The sequence below is a fragment of the Anguilla rostrata genome, chromosome 9 (genome assembly GCF_018555375.3).
Source record: "Anguilla rostrata isolate EN2019 chromosome 9, ASM1855537v3, whole genome shotgun sequence".
Lineage (NCBI taxonomy): Eukaryota > Metazoa > Chordata > Actinopteri > Anguilliformes > Anguillidae > Anguilla > Anguilla rostrata.
Genome location: NC_057941.1, coordinates 33,263,676 through 33,285,502, shown reverse-complemented (window position 1 = coordinate 33,285,502; position 21,827 = coordinate 33,263,676). Strand labels below are relative to the sequence as shown.

The 21,827-nt window shown below is 45.1% G+C and overlaps 1 protein-coding gene across 1 annotated transcript; it reads right to left on the bottom strand.

Moving 5' to 3' along the window:
* Positions 1 to 1,038: 1,038 nt before the first annotated feature.
* LOC135263625 (glutamine--fructose-6-phosphate aminotransferase [isomerizing] 2-like) lies at positions 1,039 to 20,922 on the bottom strand. Its single transcript, XM_064351894.1, has 19 exons — positions 20,790 to 20,922; positions 19,320 to 19,427; positions 18,431 to 18,532; positions 17,885 to 18,010; positions 15,818 to 15,876; positions 15,158 to 15,292; positions 13,750 to 13,811; positions 12,193 to 12,272; positions 10,635 to 10,752; positions 8,393 to 8,556; positions 7,131 to 7,226; positions 6,301 to 6,398; positions 5,746 to 5,866; positions 5,075 to 5,232; positions 4,409 to 4,523; positions 3,811 to 3,938; positions 3,451 to 3,618; positions 2,615 to 2,776; positions 1,039 to 2,429 (listed from the first exon to the last, which is right to left on the bottom strand). Exons 1-19 carry the CDS (start codon positions 20,794 to 20,796, stop codon positions 2,385 to 2,387), a joined length of 2,052 nt encoding a protein of 683 aa, XP_064207964.1. The 5' UTR covers positions 20,797 to 20,922; the 3' UTR covers positions 1,039 to 2,384.
* Between the last annotated feature and the right edge of the window lie 905 nt (positions 20,923 to 21,827).

The following is a 21,827-nucleotide window of genomic DNA, read 5'->3' as shown; positions in this document are numbered from 1 at the left end:
GATTTGGCCAATAATGCGAGAAGGAAGCTGTCAATGGTGTCTCAAAGCAGCAGGCTTTGAGATTCCTACCAGTTATTTGACCTGTTCTATTTTACCTTCGAGCTTTAGACCCAGGTTTGGAACAGTCAAATGTGTTAGAACCAGAACTCTTTCCAATTCTAACATTGCATTTCAAATTTGGGAACCATTTCAGTTTTTAGAGGGTTCTGTGGTTTAACCCTTTGAAGAGCATGGTTTTTAAGATGTTTTTTCTAAATGTTAAGTCAGTGTTCTAGAACTCCAGTTCTGATTGTTACATCAATGTTAGAATGTTCAGTTAAGAACATTCCAATCATGTATTTGTGATCTTACACCTTAAACGGCACTGTAGATTTAGGTCTGTACTTATGCTGGTGCAGCTGGCTGTCTGTGTCAAAATTATATATTTTTTTCATAATTTATATTCGTAACATGTTTTCAGCTGCTAGTCTGGGAATTTTAATTTGGTCAAGGAGGAGACTTCCCTTAACCTTGGCCATCAAAAAGACTGGGTCTTGTTTTGCCCATATTCCATCAATTGTGGTATGACAATTCGAACGAAAGGGGGAAAAAAAGGCTTATGTCTATTTGCAATGGGTTACATCTGATAAGGGGTACTGAATCAGAGGACTAAACATAATCTTACTGCGCAATGTGACTGCAATCCTAAACTCAGTGTACAGTATGTACCCTCATTACATATGTATGCAGTGTGGGTTTCTAACTCAAAGACTGAGTTCGATTCCCAATTGGGGCACTGCCATTGTCCCCTTGAGGAAGGTACTTAACCTGAACTGCTTCAGTAAGCAGTTTGCTGTATAGGCAGTATCTGTGCATACATTGCTCTGGATATGAGCATCAGTTAAATGCGGAATAGTAAACAAAATGGAGTTGTACAAAGTATAGTCTGGCGTGAAAAGACCTCAGAATATAGTCTGGTGTGTAGACCTCAGAATAATGCTGTTGAAAAAAAGGAACATGTAACTTAAGAGTCAAAAAACGACACAGCAGATATTAAAGTATATCACAATCAATTTTCATTTATCACATTTTTACATTCACCAATCTACAAGGATCCCCGTCTGAATAAAACATATGAATTATTGTTTTAAAGGCATTTGATTTTAATCCGGAAGAGAACCGTAACTGGCTATCCAAAGTTTTTAGAAGCTGGAATGGAATATTGACAAAGAATACGACAATAAATATTGCTACATGCAAAAAAACAAAAAAAAACAAAAAAAAAACACTTTTGATTCAAGCAAGGATGGAAAAATAAGTTACACCTCTTTTCCTGAAAAATAAAAGTCATAAATAATCTGAAACATTACAATAGAATATGGTTGAACCGTAAGACACTTAAATGTATGTTTGACTGTCCTCATCTGAATAAGAGGGAAAAACATTATTCAAAGGAGGAGCAGTTGATATTAAACTCAGTCAAATGATACAAATTTTTGGGATGTGCGGTACATATACTGACACTGTGCAGGGAGGCTTGCGCCTTCCTTTCCCTGTCCCTGGATGCGTAGTCAGACCAAAGCACAGGGTGTTGGCAGTAACCTGTTTCACAAGGTCAAAGGTCATGCCTTCAGGCACAAAATGGTGGACTCATACATATAACAGTAGAGTTACAAACTTCTGCTTAATAAAAATGGAAGGAAACGCAATCCTTCCAAGTTTCCCAAACATCCCCCTTCATATTCCCTAATATTCCCCTTCAGAGTTCCCAAACATTCCCCTTAAATGTTCCCAAATGCCGCATTCCCATTCAGTGTTTATGTAGGCTCGAGTCTTCCTCTGGCTTTTAAAGAGCCAGGTGCACCTTGGAGCTGTCACAATCTGCCTTTCTGAAGCACTCAACAGAAATTTAAACTCCCTCTGCCTCGACAAAAACGACAGCTTTCTGGTACCGCTTGTAGTAAATATTGCACAGTAGTAATCACTTCAATAACACTGGGTAAACATGAGCGATGTGCGCAGTGTCAGGCTCGGCATGGGGCTGGAAGCAGACTCTCGTCTGTGGCACATTGTGGAGATTTCTACTGCATAGTTCAGAGTTTTCTTCACCTTAACTGAGATGAATGAGTCTCCAACAATACTATGTAAAGCACTCCTGGACACACCAGGAGTGTGGAAATTGGTCTTCTGAGTCTTGTACTACACGCATAGGCCTCACTCTCTCTCTTTCTCTCTCACTCTCTCTCTCCCCCTCTCCCTTTCTCTCCCTCACACCTCTCTCTCTCTCTCTCTCTCCCTCTCTCATACACACACACACACAACACACATGATTGCACTAAAATATAAAGGCCTCTTGGTATCTCCCTTTCACCAGCTTCAACAGCTTGCAGTGTTCCTTCCGGAAGTTACTCCACAGTCACGGATTTAGCAAGGTTTCTGGGGCAGTCCACCTGCAAGTCCCAAAAAGAAAAACCACATTTAAAAAGACGCACTCATTTCCACGAGGACATTAAGTAAAGTAATATAGAATTCAACGCACTGCAGTGTTACATCATGCTCTGTAACATGCCGTATCCTAGCATAGCGTAACGCGCACTGTGCCGTATCCTATGTAATGTAACGCGGCGTAACGTACGTCGTATCCCCGCAGCACGGCCAGGTGGAAGGACAGGAGCTGAAGAGGGATCACGCTCAGGATGCCCTGCAGGCAGTCCACTGTCTGCGGCAGCTCTATGGTCTTATAGGCGTTCTTCAGGGCCTCCGCGTCGTCCTCGCAACACACGATTATGGGCCGGCCCTGAAAGAGCGAGAGGAGGAACGTGTGCGGTCAGCCCCGGGCCACGTGTGATCTGATTCAGGGTCAGTGTCCTACTCTTACTTTCTATTTCAACTTTCAGCTGTTTCAACTCTGTGTGTGTATGCGCATGTGCGTATAGTATACAAATGTGCATGTGTGCATGCACATGTGTGTGTTTGTGTGTACATGTATGCGCATTTGTGTGTGTGTTTGTGTGTGCGCATGCATTTGTGTGTGTTTGTGTGTGCACGTGCGTGTGCATATGTGAATGCGTATGTGTGTGTGTGTGTATGTGCACGTGTGCGTGTATGCATATGTGAATGTGTGTGTTTGTGTGTACATGTGCGTGTGCATATGTGAATGTGTGTGTGTGTATGTGTATGTGCACGTGTGTGTGTATGCATGTGTGTGTGTGTGTGTGTGTGTATGCATGTGTGTCTGTGTGTGTGTGTGTGTGTGTGTGCACGTGTGCGTGTATGCATATGTGAATGTGTGTGTTTGTGTGTACATGTGCGTGTGCATATGTGAATGTGTGTGTGTGCATGTGTATGTGCATGTGTGTGTGTATGCATGTGTGTCTGTGTGAATGTGTGTGTGTGCATGTGTATGTGCACGTGTGTGTGTATGCATGTGTGTGTCTGCGTGTGTGTGTGTGTAAGCAGGGTGTGGCTCACCTGTCTGGCGGTGACCTGCTGCAGGGCGTTCTGGCACTTGGTGTAGCAGGCGTCCCGCATGAGGACCATGATGACGGGCATGTGCTTATCGATCAGAGCCAGGGGACCGTGCTTCAGCTCCCCCGCCAAGATCCCCTCCGAGTGCAAGTACGTGATCTCCTTTATTTTCTGTTCAAAACGACCAATCAACAATCAGCCCTCTGAGTGCATGTACATGATCTCCTTCATTTTCTGTTAGGAAGGACTAATCAGCAATCACCCCAACTGTGTTACTCTCTGAGCGCGTGTACTACCTCAACATAGGTGGAAAGTCCAGGGGTCAGAAAGTAAGGGTCCAGATAAAATTAAAATGAGACTCACCAGCGCCCCCTCTAGGCAGGTGGCGTAATTGTAGCCGCGGCCCATGACCAGTAGAGACCTCTGCTGGTAGAGCTCGTCTGCAATGCTCTTGATAGTATTATCCAGCGACAGCACCTTCTTGATCATGTCTGAGGAAAAAAGTATGTAACGAAAATATTTTTAACTATTTGCAAGGAAAAAGGCAAAAAAAAAAAAGTTTGACCTTCACAAGACAGGAGAGGGTTTCACAAGCAAATAAAGTAAAAAATTAAATCTATCACTGTCCACTATTAGGTCAAAGTTTTAAACCAATGGAACAGTGCTAAAGCTACGTGGTGAAGGACAAAAGTGTCCCATGCATAGAGGCTGATGCTTTGGAAGAAAACTGAAGGTCCCCAGTTGGGGATCTACAAAAACTTTGCATCTGAGTGACAAAAAGTCTCCTTGCCAATGGCCTTTCTGAGACAAGGTTGGGTTTTGGGGGTAAGTTTGGGGGTCTGATGGGGGGATCTGGAGGTACACTGTGGGAGGGTAGTTTTTGGGGGCATGGAGAGGGAGATTTGGAGGTACACTAGAGCAGGGTAGAACTGGGGGTAAGGAGAGGGGTGGCAGGTCTTACCTGGTAGGGTCCGGAGGCCGTTGATAATCTCCAGTCTCCTCTTCTGCAGGGAGATCCTGTCCTCACTCATCATCAGCCCAAACATGATGAGGGCCACAAACTGACTGGTGTATGCCTGGGGATAGCAGCACAGCTGTCAGAACAGAGATACGCACAGGCATACATACACATACATACACACACACACTGATATACACACATACACACACACACAAACACACACACCACACAGTAAACATACACACACATACACACACACACACACACACACACACACACACACAGTACACACACACACACACACACACACACAGTACACACACACACACACACACACAGTACACACACACATACACACACAGGCATACAGTACACACACACACAGTACACATACACACACACACATGATACAATACACACATAACACATACACAGCAACACACACAGTACATGCAAATACACACACACAACATACCTCTGGACAGCACACACGGACAGTACACACACACACAATAATAATACACACACACTCTCATGGCACTAGTTCATCAGACACCTCCTGCTGCACTCAAACAGGGGCACACTGTTATTAACTGGTGAAGGCGATTCACAAGGTGTTGTGGTGCCGGGTTTGTAACCGAAAGGTTACGGGTGGGGTCCGGGTACCTTGGTGCTGGCCACGCCAATCTCGGGCCCAGCGTTGATGTGGACCCCGCAGTCTGTCTCCCGGGAGATGGAGCTGCCCACGGTGTTGGTCACACCCACGGTCAGCGCCCCTCGGTCCTTACAGTACCGCAGTGCCATCAGGGTGTCCGCAGTTTCGCCTGGGGGGAGGAGACAGTTACTATAGCAACATCTTCACGGCCGAGCTAACGCTAGCAGGGTAATGCGAAATTGACCGTAGCCATGCCCAGTGCCCAGTCTCTTTAATGGCACTGCCTGCTCCAGCACTGGTGAGTAATGGTACGGTACAGGTAGTCCTGTAACCAGAGGTTTGCCGGTTTGAATCCCTGGTAGGGCACTGCTGATTCCGGACATAATTTAAATTGCATGAGTTGTGTGAGTTTGATAACATGCAGAATATAGACTTCCCGAAATAAGGAAACTCATTGAGGAAATAATCACAGATATTTATGCTTTCATGGCTATAATATTTATGACCTTCATCGTTCATAAGCAGAAAACATGCTCTGTTCATAAGGGTTGTTATAAAAGGGAACGTATTCAAATGGAAACTGCCATACAAACAAGGCCACAGTGTGCCGAAATACTGCAGACAGCGTGTCTTCCCCTCCTCATTTTACAGCCTGCAACCGACGGCCACGCCCCCCTCGTACCTGATTGGCTGATGAAGAAACAGACGTCATCCCTGAAGACTGGGGTGATGCGATCCAGGAAGTCGCTGGCCAGCTCCACCATAACCGGCAGCTCTGTCAGCTCCTCCAGGATTTGCCTGGTCTGAGGGTGGAGCAGAGCGGTTAGCATCACGCTAAGTCTTTATCGCTGCTTATTGGCACAATCAACACTATGCAGCTGGAATGCATGGCAAGGGGAGTATTATTCATATTATTGATGTTTACAAGTATATTGGAATTATTATGAGTTTGAACATCTCTGTGATTTAATTTAGAGTGGATACGCATATGGTCAAAAGGATAATAAAACGTTCAAAATCAAGAAATGGCACAATGCTGGAACTCTTCAGACAGTGTGCTTTTGGGATAGTATGCCATCATTGAGCTAGCCTTGCTTTGCCCCCATCAATCAATGAAAGTAGGTTTAGCCCTCCTACACACAGGCCATTCAGTCAATGTCAACATTCAATTACACTACACACACACACACACACACACGCACACACACACACACACAACCCCTCCCTGCTCGCTTACCGCCACAGCCGCGTGAAAGCTCGTCCCACAGCCAATCACGATGAGGCGCCGGCAGCGTTTGATCTCCTTCAGATGGTCCTTCAGCCCACCCAGAACCACTAGGGACAGACACAAGACCAGAGACGTCAGGGGAGAGAGCCTACATTCTCACCCTTAGGTTTAGAATGGTCTACCGCAGTGATCTTCATTCCTGGTCCTGGCAGGATACAGGGTCTGCCGGTACTTAACTGACCAATGAAAGCAGTCGATTGCACAGTCAACCCATCTCACCTGGTTTCTCGTGTCTGAATTGGTTGCTGATGTTAAGGCGAAAACAAAAACCAGCAGACCCTGCAGATCTCCAGGACCAAGAATGAAGATCACTGCTCTACCAGATACTCTTGCTTAGGAAAGATATTCCATTCCTCTGAATTCCAGTGTTAAGATGTTACAGTGAGACAGCTTCAAGGGAAGGGCCATAGTTTTCCAAGTAACATACCTAATAACCAAGGTGATTCATCTGAAATACAGGTGGCTGTCACATACTGTTTCACATTCAGTTTATTTTTGTGTAAGCTATGCCACAATGTACTCAAATACACCTCTCCAGAGAACTGCATTACTGCATTTTTCCACATTAATAACAATAGAGGTGATGAGTCATTGATATGCTTTCAAACCCTCCCCGGTGCCTGTGAATACAGATATCTACAGCATCTCCTCCTCATGTTGCCCAACCGTCGCTGTAATTCTTTCACCCAGACTCAGCTTGTTTGTGTGGGCATCTCTGAGGGTGTGGAGGGGAAGGGTCAGTCCCCACAGAGAGGTGACGTGCCGCGTGCGGTCGCTACCTGTGTTGGTGTCGAAGCAGATCCGGCCTCTCATGGTGTTGTAGACGGATTCTGGCTGCTCGAAGATCTCCTTCTGCATGAAAGCCTTGAAGTTCCCTGCAATGGAAGCAAAGCAAAGGTTAGCGTCTGACAGCAAAGCAAACTCAGTGTGTATGCATTTGCATTTGCATATTCACATCCATCTACATTTTGTAGCTTTATGCAAATGTGGGCTTCAGTGAGTACCATGTGTTCCAGTGGGCTGGAGTCGTTAAAAGAAAATTACTACGACTTGTCCTATGAGAAATGAAATGAAAACTCTCTGGCAGAAGTTATTTGTGGCCATTACTAGCTAGAGATGAGAAGATGGCTTTAATTCAATCTAGCAAACAATCAAAGTGGTACACATTAAATTGCTGTTGTGCTTTAATTCTGTAAATAAATTTGTGGAAGATAATACACTTACAAAGAGCTGCTGAAAAGTGAATACACACTTGTATCTGCCCACCCAATAACTATGAGCTCACGTGGAGGAGGAGCCTGTTTGCCAGGCAGGGTGGACCCAGCACCATGCTGAGGTTCCTCTACCCCTATCACTACAGCCAGTCGGACAGGCAGGAAATGGGTGGGCAGATACAAGACAGCAGTTTCCTGCTATAAGCCCAGTTTTATTGGAAACTGCTGCAAGGCTGGCTCTTGTTCCCGGGCTCGGTTAACAGGGGCTGGTGACCCATGAGTAGGGATCTCTTTTCTCAGCGAATCTCTAATTATAGCACATCAATGGAAATGTGTATTTGGAAATTTGTGTATTTATCCTTGATACTTTTGAATGTATGTGCTTTTATATGACCTTTAAGAGTTTTGAACAATCAAGTTAAATCATTTGATTTCCTGAACTTTAAAAAACATCTCCCTGTCACACATGCTTACATAATAAAACATGTGAATCTGTCACCTCTGGAGAGTCTCGTGGACACAGATTCCATATTTCAATAAGATACTCAGCTCCATTGTTCTAGTCACTGAACATTCCATCTACCATTGACGCTAACATCTTCCAACGTGTTGAATCTTATGGATATTCATGAGGGGGCATGGCCAAGGACGATACTATGGCAACGAATATTCTGTCCTGGGGAATGCCTTTTCATGAACGTTCATAAACTGAGACGCAGCACCAGTAACTCCCGTTTTGAGCTGGATCCCACTGTCACTGTGGAACAAGAGAAGGTATAAGGGATACAGGAGGCGGGTCGACCCTCTGATGACCCCTGACCTCTGACCTTTCATGATCTCCTGCAGCTCCATCTGCAGGGTCTGTATGGCGCGGACGGGGTCCTCTCCGGCACTGCGGCTCGCCCGGTGGACCGACAGCTTGCCCTCGGCCACGGCCGCGATGTCGTCGTCCTCCAGGTAGATCACCTTGTTGGTGTGCTCGATGATGGCGCTGCCAAGGGAGAGGAGAGGAGGAAGAGGAGGCAGTGAGGTTATAGGTCACTCTGTCACTCACAGCATACCCCCCCCTTCACTTAATAGTCACTATTTTGGGTGATTTCTTACCCACCTAGGCAAGGGTCGGAACAAATCCTACAAGGATCGTCAATCAGGCAGCCAAAATAATTGGCACCGCCCAGATAAAAACATCGGAACTCTATACCCAGTCGGTCAGAGAAAAGGCTGAGCCCTCATACCCCCCTTCACAACTCTTTTCAACCACATCAAATCAGGTGAAATCTATTTTATTGCTGTAGGGCTTTTTAAAGAAAACTGTCACAAAGACGCTTTACGGAGTAACGGAAAAGACCAGGCCAGGCCTGAATCTCCAAACAGCAAGCACATGAGGTAAAAACCAGCGTTTGAGAAAAACCATCAAACGCCGGTGAGAAAAAACTCCCCGATGGGAAGAAATCTCAGGAGGAACATGGCTACAGAGGGAGAGCCCATCCTCCACGGGCTGGCCTGGGGCAAAGCAGAGGTAGAATGGATGTCACAGAAATGTAATACGGGATCTATCACAACAAATAAAATGGGTTGTGTAAGTTATAGTTGAGGTAATAAACTAGCTGGAACACTAAAGTCTAAATGACTCCACTGGGATGCCACTTCAAAGTCCCACAGGCCAAAAAGAATGTGTATAAAAAACCCTTCATTCCCACTACAATAAACATTTAAAATAAGAAACAAACTTACGGTCGGGTGCTTTTTTTTTTGCATCTTTCTTGCCCATCTATTTAACTGTCTCTGTTGCTTGCCAAGTGGTCTTGTTTGTGTTTCACCCTTTATCTTTGGCTTGTGTTTTATGTGAGCCAGCGTCCTGTGTGTTTTTAAGAGCCTTTACCAAAGGCGAACTTCTGTCATGACATTTAATGGAAAATAAACTAATCAGGATATATGGCACTGTTCCAGGGTGATAGCATACGGACTTTAAAGACAGATGTGGAGAAAACGGTCAATTCTCAGATACAACAAATATACTGGCTCTCCTTTCAGATGCACACACTAGCACACCACTGTGAACATACTGAGAGTATCAGAATATCAGTTATTTAGTTCTAAAGAGTTAAGTAAGGCATTCCGGTGTAGAAATTGTAATTGTAGAAAATGATTCTGACCAGCAGAGGGCACCATAGAAGGGATGAAACAGGGGCAATGAGGCTGTGAGGTTTTAGTTTGCCATCGTCTCTCAAAGCAGACCAACAGCATCCCTCCCTCAGTGGTGCTGGGTCATATTTAGGCTACTAAAATGTTTTTTCAATTTCTAGAGCAGAGGGCTTCAGGTCTAAACAGAGGCAGTGATTGTGCTTTCCTTTTCCTGGATAACTGCCCAGAAATGTTGGGAAACATCTGAGTTTTGGCCAGATGTCTTCTCAGAAAAAAAAAGAAATCTGGAGCTGGAAATGCAAGCAAAATTGGATATGTCTTCCGTTGTAACCTGGTCATAAATTTACAAGTAAATAGATTATGAGGACGGATGGCGCCATATTGAAAGTTTACATCATATCTTCGGAAGCATTTTCCAACCACATTTCTGCAGAACACTGGTGTGCTCTCAGATGAGGTCTCTAAAAATGCTGTTCAATCACTTAAATTATTTTAAAAAATGTTTTTTTAAAAATTCAAATTAATGAGACCCGCTGACAAAATCTAGGAGATCTTCTTTTCTACAGCATTTAAATGCAGTTAAGGACTCTGACCAGCAGAGGGCCCCAGACAGGGCACTCACATCTCAATCACACATGTTGTCTGCTTTTGCAGTCTTTCCCATTCTACTACTCAATAGCTCAATGCTCTTTTTGGCTCACTTGATTTTACAGATATTTATGCAAAAAGAGTATCCCCCCCATGTTTCAGTAGAAGACAAAGGCCTGGATTCAATCAACATTGGTCAGGTCAGCATGTCAAAGCTCAGGATGAACACTGATGTAATCCACGCCAACAGTTCTAACGGGTCAATTAAGCTGCATCCCCATGGAAACCCGGGTCCTTCCGAACCCCGCCCCCCGCCCGCGGTGTCCCAGACCTCACCTGGCGTCTGAGGCGAAGTAGTACTCCACCGCTTTGCCCGCGCTGACAGAGTGCAGGGCCCCGGTGCTGTCCACCCTGTTCCGGAAGTTTTTCTCCTGGACGCCATCGTTGTGGTGACCTGAGGAGAAGAAAGCAGAGACACGACGCGGGTCAGTTTTCTCTCACTTCTTCGATTTGTTTTGGTTCGTTTAACCACGTGAGAGACAGTCACTCGGCTTGGCACACATCACAGACAGAAGATACAGAATGAACTGCAGAGGACACACAGTGACTGCTGCTCAGCACTGAAATAAATCAATAAAAAATAAATATATTTAAAAAACGTCAATAATGGAGGTCATATCACATTCACATACAATGTTTGGCAGGTTTTTATTTCACAGCCTGAACCTAGGCATGTGAATCCTTGTTCACAAAAAGGTGAATTCAGTTTTTTACCAACAAGGGAAAATTGAGTGGACATGCCATGAGTCTACAAGATAAACTTGATGAAAAATCATGCAAGTAATCAGTTTAACATTTTGTTCAGGTTGCACAGCACACAGCTGAATTAGGGTTCAGCAGACCTACAGGACTGCTAAAGTCTGTCTGTTTATTTATTCATTTAGGTTAACAAAGCAGACGGTACAAAATAGCAGACAGTAAATCCAAAGATTTAATTATAAAGCATAACTGGGTGTTACCTCTGCTAGCTTGCAGAGTGAAAGCTCATGTTCCGCTCTGGGCTAACACTGGAATTTGCCTTGGACTTTAAACCACTGAAACAGGCCCCAGTAGCAATGATCTGACAGTAACTCTTATATAATCTGGTGACAAGGGACTAGCCAGTTCAGAGCACTGCATTCCAAGAGATGTTCAAGTGCTGTTAAACAGCAGTAGACTCTGCATGTATGTCTTAGGCTTATCCACGCCTAGATCCATCATTAATATCAGACAGACAGATTGCTCTGGGCCATAACAGGACTGTGTGAATCCTGATAGAATACAGAAATCTGCAAGCAATTAAAAGTTTTTGGATAAAAAAAGAGGTTGCAGTGCCTGTCTTAAGCTTTCAGCTTATGTGTATCAAACATTCAGAATGCTTTCCAAATGATTAAATAAATCTTTAAGTTTTAGATAAACCTGTTTTGATCACTTGATTCTATAATTTATTGAGGTCACTTATAAAGTCAAAAGGATGGCACATAATTTATATTTTAAAAATTGACGTTATGGACTAGCACTTATTAGTGGTTGCTTTTAACTGTATTTATTTGTTTATGGAATCTGGAATGAGTTAGCATTTGCAAAAAGTGTAACTCAGAAATGCAAATGCTGTTAATCGACTCATGCTGTGCTGCTGATATGTGCTGGGAGAGAGGTCAAAGGTCAAAAAGAACTGGGAGAACACAACAATTCAGGGGGGACAGTCAGATCGAATTCATGGACACTAGAGAGAGACAGAGAGAGAGAGAGTTGATTGAATCTCAGGAGGAACTTATTATTCTGAATTTGGATAGATGGGAAACTGAGAAGTGGAAATCGAATGAAAGGCTAAGGATAGCTTTGGCAGACTCACCATTATTGTACTGGATGGGGATTTGTTCTGTGGACAGCTCATACTTGCTTCTTACACCAATCAGCAGAGGACTCCCTCTTCTGATGAACAAAAGAGAAAGAGAGAAAACTATAAAACAAGCCTGTGTGCCTGTGTGCCTATGTCTCAGTTTGTCTGTGTGTGTTCATTCATTCATTTTCATTCAACCTTCATTTAAATCTTGGAGATTAATTCAAGGTTCAGCAGAATTCCAGAGCTTGTGTGTGTGAGTGTGTGTGTGTGTGTGTGTGTGTGTGTGTGTGTGTGTGTGTGTGTGTGTGTGTGTGTGTGTGTGTGTGCGCGTTTGTGTGTGTGTGTGTGTGTGTGTGTGTGCGCGTTTGTGTGTGTGTGTGTGTGTGTGTGAGTGTGTGTGTGTGTGTGTGTGTGTGTGTGTGTGTGTGTGTGTGTGTGAGTGTGTGTGTGTGTGTTCCTGCGTTTGTGTGTGTCTGTGTGTGTGAAAATGATACATAGATACACCTCTTTCCAAGCCAGGAGTAAACAGAGAACCACAATCTCCTGAAACTCAGGGCTGGCCACATCCCTTCACCCACACGCTGTCGACAGTCACCCTTCTGTCTGCCGCTAAATCCTCCGTTAAATGCACCGTTCAGGCCTTCCTGAGGCCTTGCCAGAATGTGCACCGTTACGTGCCAGAACGCGGTGTGTTGCAAAACACTTGCGGGTGCTCCATGGAGAAAACACCCACGCGCACAGGCAAACACAGACAGGCGCCCCACACCCATTCTCCCTCCCCTGCCGTCCACTGTATCCACCGTCGCGTCGCGAGAGAGGACTATCCCACAGCGCTGCAGACTGACGGCGGGGCAAAGGGGAAACAAACAAGAGGGACGAGGAAATGACACGGAACGCTATCCAGCGTGACCGCGAAGCGCATTCCCCATCCGAACGGGACAGATTTACGCTCGTCCCCGTCTCCCATAGTTACTTCACCAGATTCTGTTTATTGGTTATTTTTAGGGAAACGGATCACGACGGCGTGAGACAGCTAGCTAGGATGGTTCTGATGAATCTGCAAGCCAATGAGGTGCGATACCACGAGTACCAGAAAGGTACCCTGGCAGATTGAACTGTACTGCTTCTTTCAGTCTGTTCAACGTTGCGGGCCTTTCAGTGAAGTCCTGTGCTGTGACTCATTTCCCTGTTCCGTTCGCTGATAATAACTCATCTTTAGTGTGGCGGCAACCCCAAGCCACACGGGGACCACGGGCCTCTGACTAGAAGCCCAGTTTTCGCTCCGTGAACCTGAATGATCCTCCCCGGAGAGCCCGGGTCGGGGGCTGGCAGAATGGGGTCACGCGCACCCCCAGCGCAATAGCACGCACCCGACGGGGGAAAAGGTCGGCGTGACCCACCCCCCCCCCCCCCACCCCCCAAAACCCCCCCGTCCCACCCCGAAGGAGAGCTTGCACATGTGGGCAAACAGTGCAGGCTGCAGCCGAACCATTTCCAGCAAGAGAAAATCACTAAAGGAAGAAGGGAAAAAGAGCACAAAGATTTATTTAAAAAACTTTTGCTGACCTGGTGGCCACGGCTTCACCCTGGTAGTGGATGCTTTTGAAAACGAGAGCGAAAGCTCCTTCCTGCCAGAGAGAAAAATAGAGATCAATTCAACGTACAAAGAAAAATGAAAGGGGTGGGAGAGAAGGCAACAAAACAACGAGAAGACACGGGTAAAACAGCTGAAACTGAGCGATCGGTTTTTAGTGTCTTGTCTATTTTTCCCCTCAACCTTCAACCGCCATTCCCTCCGCCCCCCCCCCCACCCACCGCCCACCGCCCAAAACACGCACACGCTACCGGAATCAGCGGGTTGTGGTGTAGACTTGGGGGGACGTATAACCGTGTCAATTGTGGAAAGTGAGCAAGTCAAAAAATAAGGTACCAGCACTGACAAAATTTTCTTTCTGAGCACAGCGAGGGGGTGTAAACCAAAACAGTCAGGAGGGGGTTTGTCCGTCTGTTTCCGATTAACGGCTTTCCTAAACTTCTGGCAAGGCTTGAGGTTTCATGGAGGGTGGGAGAGATGGGGGGGTTCAGATTTTTTGCTTTCTGGGGGTGCAGCTAAGGATTGTGTGACAGGGTGGTTTCCAAAGACAACAGTTAGGAAAGAGGGAGGGGGGGGAGTACAAAACCCCAAAAACTGTGATGCAAGTTATACTGCAGTGGACCTCTTCGATTTAAGCTGTGACGTCTCAGAGGGTGTTGAGGTGGTTGCCAGAGAGACTGTTTTTAAGACTGCGCAACGATAACGGGGGGGGGTAGAATGATGTCACCTGGGGCCGGCGCGTTGGTCGCTCGGCACAGAGGACAACTCCCTAGTCCCGCACTTCTCAGAATGTACCACAGGGATATACTTTAGGGGGTCGTCAGTGGCCCTGGCTCACTCAGTCACAAATCTGCAATACCCCTTAAATATTCACAAGTCGAAGCGACTTATTCCATTACCTTTAAATGTACTACAGAGCCTACAGTGCACAATAAAACTTGTGCTTCTTCTAAAATTAGTTAAAATATAACTCCCTTCAAATTAGCAGCCAAGAGCAGTAAGAGAAGGAGAGGGATTCAGGTGGGCTAGTCATGAAGTTCGCATAGCAAAGTAAGATTAGCGGCAGATGGCTAATTTCCTCCGTTTCTACTGGCTCTGTGCCCGTCACGTCTGCCAGGACCGTGAATAACTCCTGTGTCACCCTGTCTTAACAATCTTAAATCCAGTGTTGCCTAAAAGAAATGGAATTTATATGCCGGTTTCATTTCAGCTTCTCATCCTAATTGCGGAGGCATCATGAGGCTGAAATCCGCTTCAGTTTGGAGGAATGTTTTTCCTCCAGTGGTGAACCCCACCTCTCTCACCCCCCGCCCCCACTGTCACCCTTCTACCCTTCCCCTGCATATCTGCTGTAGGGTCCCACCCATGTTTGACACTCACCAGCTGCTGAATGACTCTCTCCACCAGGGTGGAGAAAGAGACGTAATCGTTCTCCCGGTTGTCGTAGACGTACTTGATCAGCTTCGGGATAACTTCGGTGTCTGTCTCTGACTCAAACTCGTACCCTTTGGAATTCTGCAGGGGATGAAGCAGACGGCCACGTCAGAGAGCATGGTGTTGCAATCATTCCCAATTCAAGTCGAAACCCCACCTCCCTAAAAATTATCCACCAGGTCTACAAAAAGGCAGCTTGTCTAGTTTTTCTCTACTGGATCCTTTCTTCATAAAGTGAAAATAGCCGCATCTTCCTTTCTCTCTAATCACCCAGGCAACAGTGCATGTTATGTGAAACTTTATTGTTTCTTCTGTCCCTTCAGCTATATCCTCCAAGCCATGTCCCAACTGTAATGTATGGAGTTATTGTGGAAAGCTGTGCCCCATCTACAATCTAAGAACATTTTTCTTATTTAACGAGTGCAGCCAAGCGTGGCAATTTGTCGGCATCTCATAGATCCCCACGCACATAAATCTGAACCGAGTCACTGTCAAACTTATATACCAAGAGTTTTGGGTCCATTCAGTCAGTTTGGAATGACCAATATCATATGGGAACACACAGTGGAAGTGCTATCAAAAGCTAGTGGATTGTTTGTTCCTTACCAGATACTTCCGAAGTTCTTTGTAATTGGTAATAATCCCATTGTGGATCACAACAAATTCTGCAGGGGAAAAAACAAAGATAATGGTTGGAATCATATTTCTCTTTTAGTGTGAATGCCGAAGCAAACATCTGGGCTGGATTCTGTTCCAAACCAGGATTGTACAACACGTTCTGCACAAGTGAGATCCTCTTTCAAATGATTAAGTTCACCGTGACGCTATAATCCCTACAGGATGTCACATCTCAAGCATTTTTCAAAGAGCCTGTTCCACACCCAGCGACTATCCCACCTACTGACACAGTCGAGCAGTTGTAATTCCGGTTGGTTTGCATTGTTTCCTCCATAAAATCATAGGGTTAAGAACCGGACAAACCTATTTTAGGTGTATGTGTGTGTGTGTGTGTGTGTGTGTGTGTGTGTTTGCGAGCGAGTGTTCGTGTGTATGAAACTAGGGACAAAGTATAGCCAGTAGTGGGGAAATGATTATAAATCCACAGTCCACACCACAACCCGCTGATTCTGGGAGTGTGTGTGTGTGCGTGCGTGTGCACGCGCGTGTGTGTGGGTGTGTGTGTGTGTGTCTGTGTTTGTGTGTGTGTGTGTTAAACATGACCCTCTCTCTACAGAGTATGGCACAATGTGAGAACATCTGAGAGATCAGTGCAACAAGGCAATGTGTTTCACTGAATTACCCATCTGACCTCTGACCCTTCACTGCTCTTCCCTTTGAAGGCTACATATTTTTTTCCTAGAGGGCTGGCAGCGAGTTGAAGGAACATGACATCACAGTGGCAGCACACAGTGCTGTTCTCCTAGGAAAGTCTTGCTGTAAACAGCCCCCGGAAACAGCAACTCGCCCATTACAGAAATCAAATTAATATGTGTGTACGAGCTTGCGTGTGTGTGTGTGTGTGTGTGTGTGTGTGCATATGTGTCTATGTGTATGTGTGTGAGGGTGCGTGCATGTGTGTGCACGTGTGTGTGTGTGTGTGCATGCATGTTTGCCTGTGGCGCAGGTGTCTGTGTGTGTGTGTATGTGTGTTAGTGCGTGAGTGTGTGCCTGTGTGTGTATGTTGGTGTGTGTGTGTGTGCGTATGTTAGTGTGTGTGCCTGTGTGTGTATGTCCCTGCATGTGTGTCTGCGTGAGTGTATGTGCATGTTTTGCCTGCGGTGCAGGTGTGTGTGTGTGTGTGTGTGTGTGTGTGTGTGTTAGTGCGTGAGTGTGTGCCTGTGTGTGTATGTTGGTGTGTGTGTGTGTGCGTATGTTAGTGTGTGTGCCTGTGTGTGTATGTCCCTGCATGTGTGTCTGCGTGAGTGTATGTGCATGTTTTGCCTGCGGTGCAGGTGTGTGTGTGTGTGTGTGTGTGTGTGTGTGTGTGTGTGTGTTAGTGCGTGAGTGTGTGCCTGTGTGTGTATGTTGGTGTGTGTGTGTGTGCGTATGTTAGTGTGTGTGCCTGTGTGTGTATGTCCCTGCATGTGTGTCTGCGTGAGTGTATGTGCATGTTTTGCCTGCGGTGCAGGTGTGTGTGTGTGTGTGTGTGTGTTAGTGCGTGAGTGTGTGCCTGTGTGTGTATGTTGGTGTGTGTGTGCGTATGTTAGTGTGTGTGCCTGTGTGTGCCTGTGTGTGTATGTCCCTGCGTGTGTGTCTGCGTGAGTGTATGTGCATGTTTTGCCTGCGGTGCAGGTGTGTGTGTGTGTGTGTGTGTGTGTGTGTGTTAGTGCGTCAGTGTGTGCCTGTGTGTGTATCTTGGTGTGTGTGTGTGTGCGTATGTTAGTGTGTGTGCCTGTGTGTGTATGTCCCTGCATGTGTGTCTGCGTGAGTGTATGTGCATGTTTTGCCTGCGGTGCAGGTGTGTGTGTGTGTGTGTGTTAGTGCGTCAGTGTGTGCCTGTGTGTGTATGTTGGTGTGTGTGTGTGTGCGTATGTTAGTGTGTGTGCCTGTGTGTGTATGTCCCTGCGTGTGTGTCTGCGTGAGTGTATGTGCGTGTTTTGCCTGCGGTGCAGGTGTGTGTGTTTCCGGAGCAGTGTGAATGCGTGCACGTGAGCCTGGGCAGGAGTGGCTCACCGTTGTTCTTGTCGGAGCGGTGCGGGTGGGAGTTGACGGCGCTGGGCTCCCCGTGTGTGGCCCAGCGGGTGTGGGCGATGCCAAAGTGAGTGTCCAGCTCAGTGTCCAGACTCAAGGAGTCTTTCTCTGCGCACACAAAAAGTAAAAAAAGACTATTTTAAAAAACCAAGCAGGCTACAGTCTGGTCCGTACAAAGACATGCCAACTGAGAGAAGGTGGTGTGGTGCACTTGGTTTAGTTTCCCCAAGTACCCCTACTCACACACTGATATTTATACTGTGCATGCACTACACTACACACCACACCAGTTCCTGGAGGTCTACTGTCCTGAAGGTTTTCGTTTCGATTCTAATTTGGCACACCCGATTCTAATAATTACCAGCTCAACAAGATTGCTGTTGAATGAGGTGTCCTTTGTCTGGGTTGGAGTGAAACCCCTCAGGGTGGTAGATCTCCAGGAACAGGTTTGGGAACCACTGCACTACACTGCATTATTAGAATGGGTGATGGAGAGAGGGGTGGTGCATTGACATTTCGTTGACTCACTGTGGATCTCCTCATCCAGGGCCTTTACTTTTCCCTTCTTCTTGATCAGGCAGATGTTGCCGTCATCCTTTGAGTCTTTAACCGGGGTGTCTACTGCAACGCCTGAACAAAATTCAATAGCAAATCAGAATTATGTGGCATAAGTCAACTCAACACACTGGGTGATGTCAATTATTCATATACTATTTACAGTCAAAGTCCAAGAAAGGGGGGTGTGCACTAATTTTGTCAAAGTTAAGTAACATTTTAATGTTAAGGCACAATTACCATAGCTTTCTCCAGAGACTGTGGACTGTCAACTGCAGTGACATTAAGTGGCATCACAGCCATAGAATGGCACCAATATATGGCTCAAATATTTCCTCTATGGTTAAGTTTTAGGTGCTAATTGTTTAGCTAATTGCTAAGCCTATATCCAAATGAGGTTCTATTTATTTATTTATTTATTTTGTGACAGAAGTGAGCTAAAGTAAGATCTGTTGTTTGGGGCAGAATGCTGCTTCATTCTAGACGTTAAACCAGAGCTTAATCTGGTCTACCCCGCTCTATTTGTCCTTCAGAAGCGATGGCAATTTGCCCAGAATTTGAAATAGATTAAAGTAGTTACACTGAATATGAAATAATCACACAGTAAAAAGTCAGTCAGCTCTCCCTGTTGAGGTAGCCTATATACTTGCTGTTACTCATTAGAGGTGACATCACATCAGAATCTATAATCTATCAGGCCAATTAAGAAACCTAGGAAAGCGGACTGTTGTATTCTCCTCTTAGTGTTCTTATCAGAACAGTCACCTCGTCCTTCTTCCAGCTGAGCCACAACTTAGAAATAAAAACGTTCCCAAAAGAACTGATGAAGAGGGCCGATAAATCTTCATGTTTATAGTTTTACCTGCAGAATCGTATCCCCTGTACTCAAGCCGCTGAAGGCCCTTCACCAGTGTCTCAAATATCTCCCGCCTTGTCCTTGGCACGCGGTAGTTCAGATACCCGAAAATTCCTGCGTGCAGAAAAATAGGGGTAACATTTACAAGTTAATTTTGCGCCTCCTCATCACCTATCTCTCTCTCTGACACACACACACACACATGGGTGGAGACAAGCACCCTGCATACTCTGGCATGGCAACAAACTATGTTTTAGTGTCTGCTTCCAGCTGTTACGGACGTATTCCGCTCAAAATTCCCAAGCTCCCTTTAACGCCCCATGTGCACGTGTTCGGACGAACCCGTTCTCCAATCCTGCCCTTTAAACTACATTCCAGAATAACGGCATGGTTTGCAAACTATGGAAGGTCTCGGGCAAGAAGGACATTATTTCTGTCTTGATTGTATGTTTTGTTTTTTGTTTTTGTTTTGTCAATCAAGACAGAAATACGGTCAGTTTAGTGATAGTCTACAGGACAATGGAAGACAATTTCGTATGAAAGTTGAGGGCAAAAAACCCCATATGTCGAACGTTCCGAAGAGCTACAATAGGCTACAGTACCAACAAACAGCTTAATTCAGGAAAAATAATCATACATTCACAGCGGCTCCAGATGCTGCTCGTTTACCCTCCCTCGCACGGGATATACACGAATCAAGCCGCGCCTTAATTTGGTCTTCATGCTACACATCATAGATCATTCGTGCATTAGTGTCAGTCCATGTCACGGTTAAACCTAATATTCACTCAGTCAGATAAGTGAGCGGTAGGCTAGGTCTACTGCCCAGTTTAATCTGCCATTCAGCGCGTAACTTCATAACTGTAGAATTGCGTAAAACAGATGTATCCTATCACAATTTATCTGACATGGAACTTGTATAGGCTACAACATCGTATATCCAACTATGCTGCATTCTTCGCAACCGCGGAGGTACGCATAGCCTGCGTAACTGTCAATGGATATATTCCAACGTGATCGGATGAAACTTGGAGGTAGTAGACAGACCGCGCTTGCACATCTTTCATGGCGACTCGGAAATGTATAGAAATATGGCTAACAGCGAAGATCTGTATCACGGTATCGCGCTTGTAAATGTAGAACTACTGCTCAGAACAACGCCTGCGAAATAGCCAATTCTGGAAAAGCGGATGACACGTTGGTACATTCACCGTATGTCTGCGGATGTCACCTGAATAACAGTACCGCCTCAGTTTGCAACGAGAGCTGCAGCCGTGCATGAGAATGTAATGAAGTACGCAAAGAGGAGTAAATCCATCAAATCGTATTTCCCAAACAGCAGTCTATTCAAACATTGTATAGCTCGAAATTAAAAGTCTACTTCGTAAGCAACTCAAACCAAATCCATAAACATACTATTAGAAAACATGAACAGCAAGTACATGAAAATTCATTCCAAATCTTGCTTTGTCTTACCACACATTATTCTGACAGTCTTGGAGGTCTAGATTTTCTCGTATAGTGGGTCTAATAGAACTTTCCTCGTTGAGCGATCCTTTTTAGATCCGAAATGAGCTAGCTACTGCAGCTACTCCCTCAACTTATTTAAAGCGAGTTTCACAAAACCACTGCTCCTCCCCCATATCCAAGGCAACCGCTGAACCACCCACTTTACGTACGAAAGACTAATTATTTGGTACAACCAAAACCAGTCACGTGCGGAACGATAGTCCATGTATGTCATATCTAGTTCTCCATATATGCAATTTAGCAATAAAAAATGTTTTCTTGCTCTGTTAATAAAGTAAAAAAACTAAATGACAGTACAGGTATAATTTACTACTATTACTATTGCTAATACTACTACTACTATTACTACTACTACCAACACTAATAATAATACATTATTATTATTATTATTATTATTATTATTATTATTATTATTATTATTATTATTATTATTATTGTTGTTCTCTGCTGAAAAAAACAGCACAGGCCAGCAAAAGTTCCAAACTGGTAATGTGATAGTTATGCTGTTAGGTAAACTTGGTCATGATGGCAATGTGATTGTTATGGCGGTAGCTGAACTTGGTCATGTTGGCGATGTGATTATTATGGTAGTTGCTGGTCTTGGTCATGTTAGTTGGTAATGTGATAGTCATGCTGCTGCACCAAGTTTTACTTGATTAAGCTGCTGGTTCCTAAACTGACCAATGATGTTTTTTGTTAGCAGGAATTATTATTATTATTATTATTATTATTATTATTATTATTATTATTATTATTATTATTATATAAGCAGCACAGTGATGCTGTGGATAGAACTGTTGTCTCACAGCAAAAAAAAAAAAAAAAAAAAATCCTGGGTTTAAGTCCTGGCCAGGGCCTTTCTCTGTGGAGCTTGTATGTGCTTCCTGTGTCCGTGTGGGTTTTCTCCAAGTACTCTGATTTCCACCCACATTCCGAAGACACGCAGGTTAGGCCAATTGGGGAGTCTATTGCCTGTATGTTTGA

What these genes read in the sequence shown, in the direction of transcription:
- LOC135263625 (XM_064351894.1), bottom strand. An exon ending in CCTGCCTAGAGGGGGCGCTG is followed by an intron (nt 3,619 to 3,810) that starts GTGAGTCTCATT and finishes CGTTTTGAACAG; the next exon opens with AAAATAAAGGAGATCACGTA. An exon ending in CCGTGCTGCGGGGATACGAC is followed by an intron (nt 2,430 to 2,614) that starts GTACGTTACGCC and finishes TGGGACTTGCAG; the next exon opens with GTGGACTGCCCCAGAAACCT.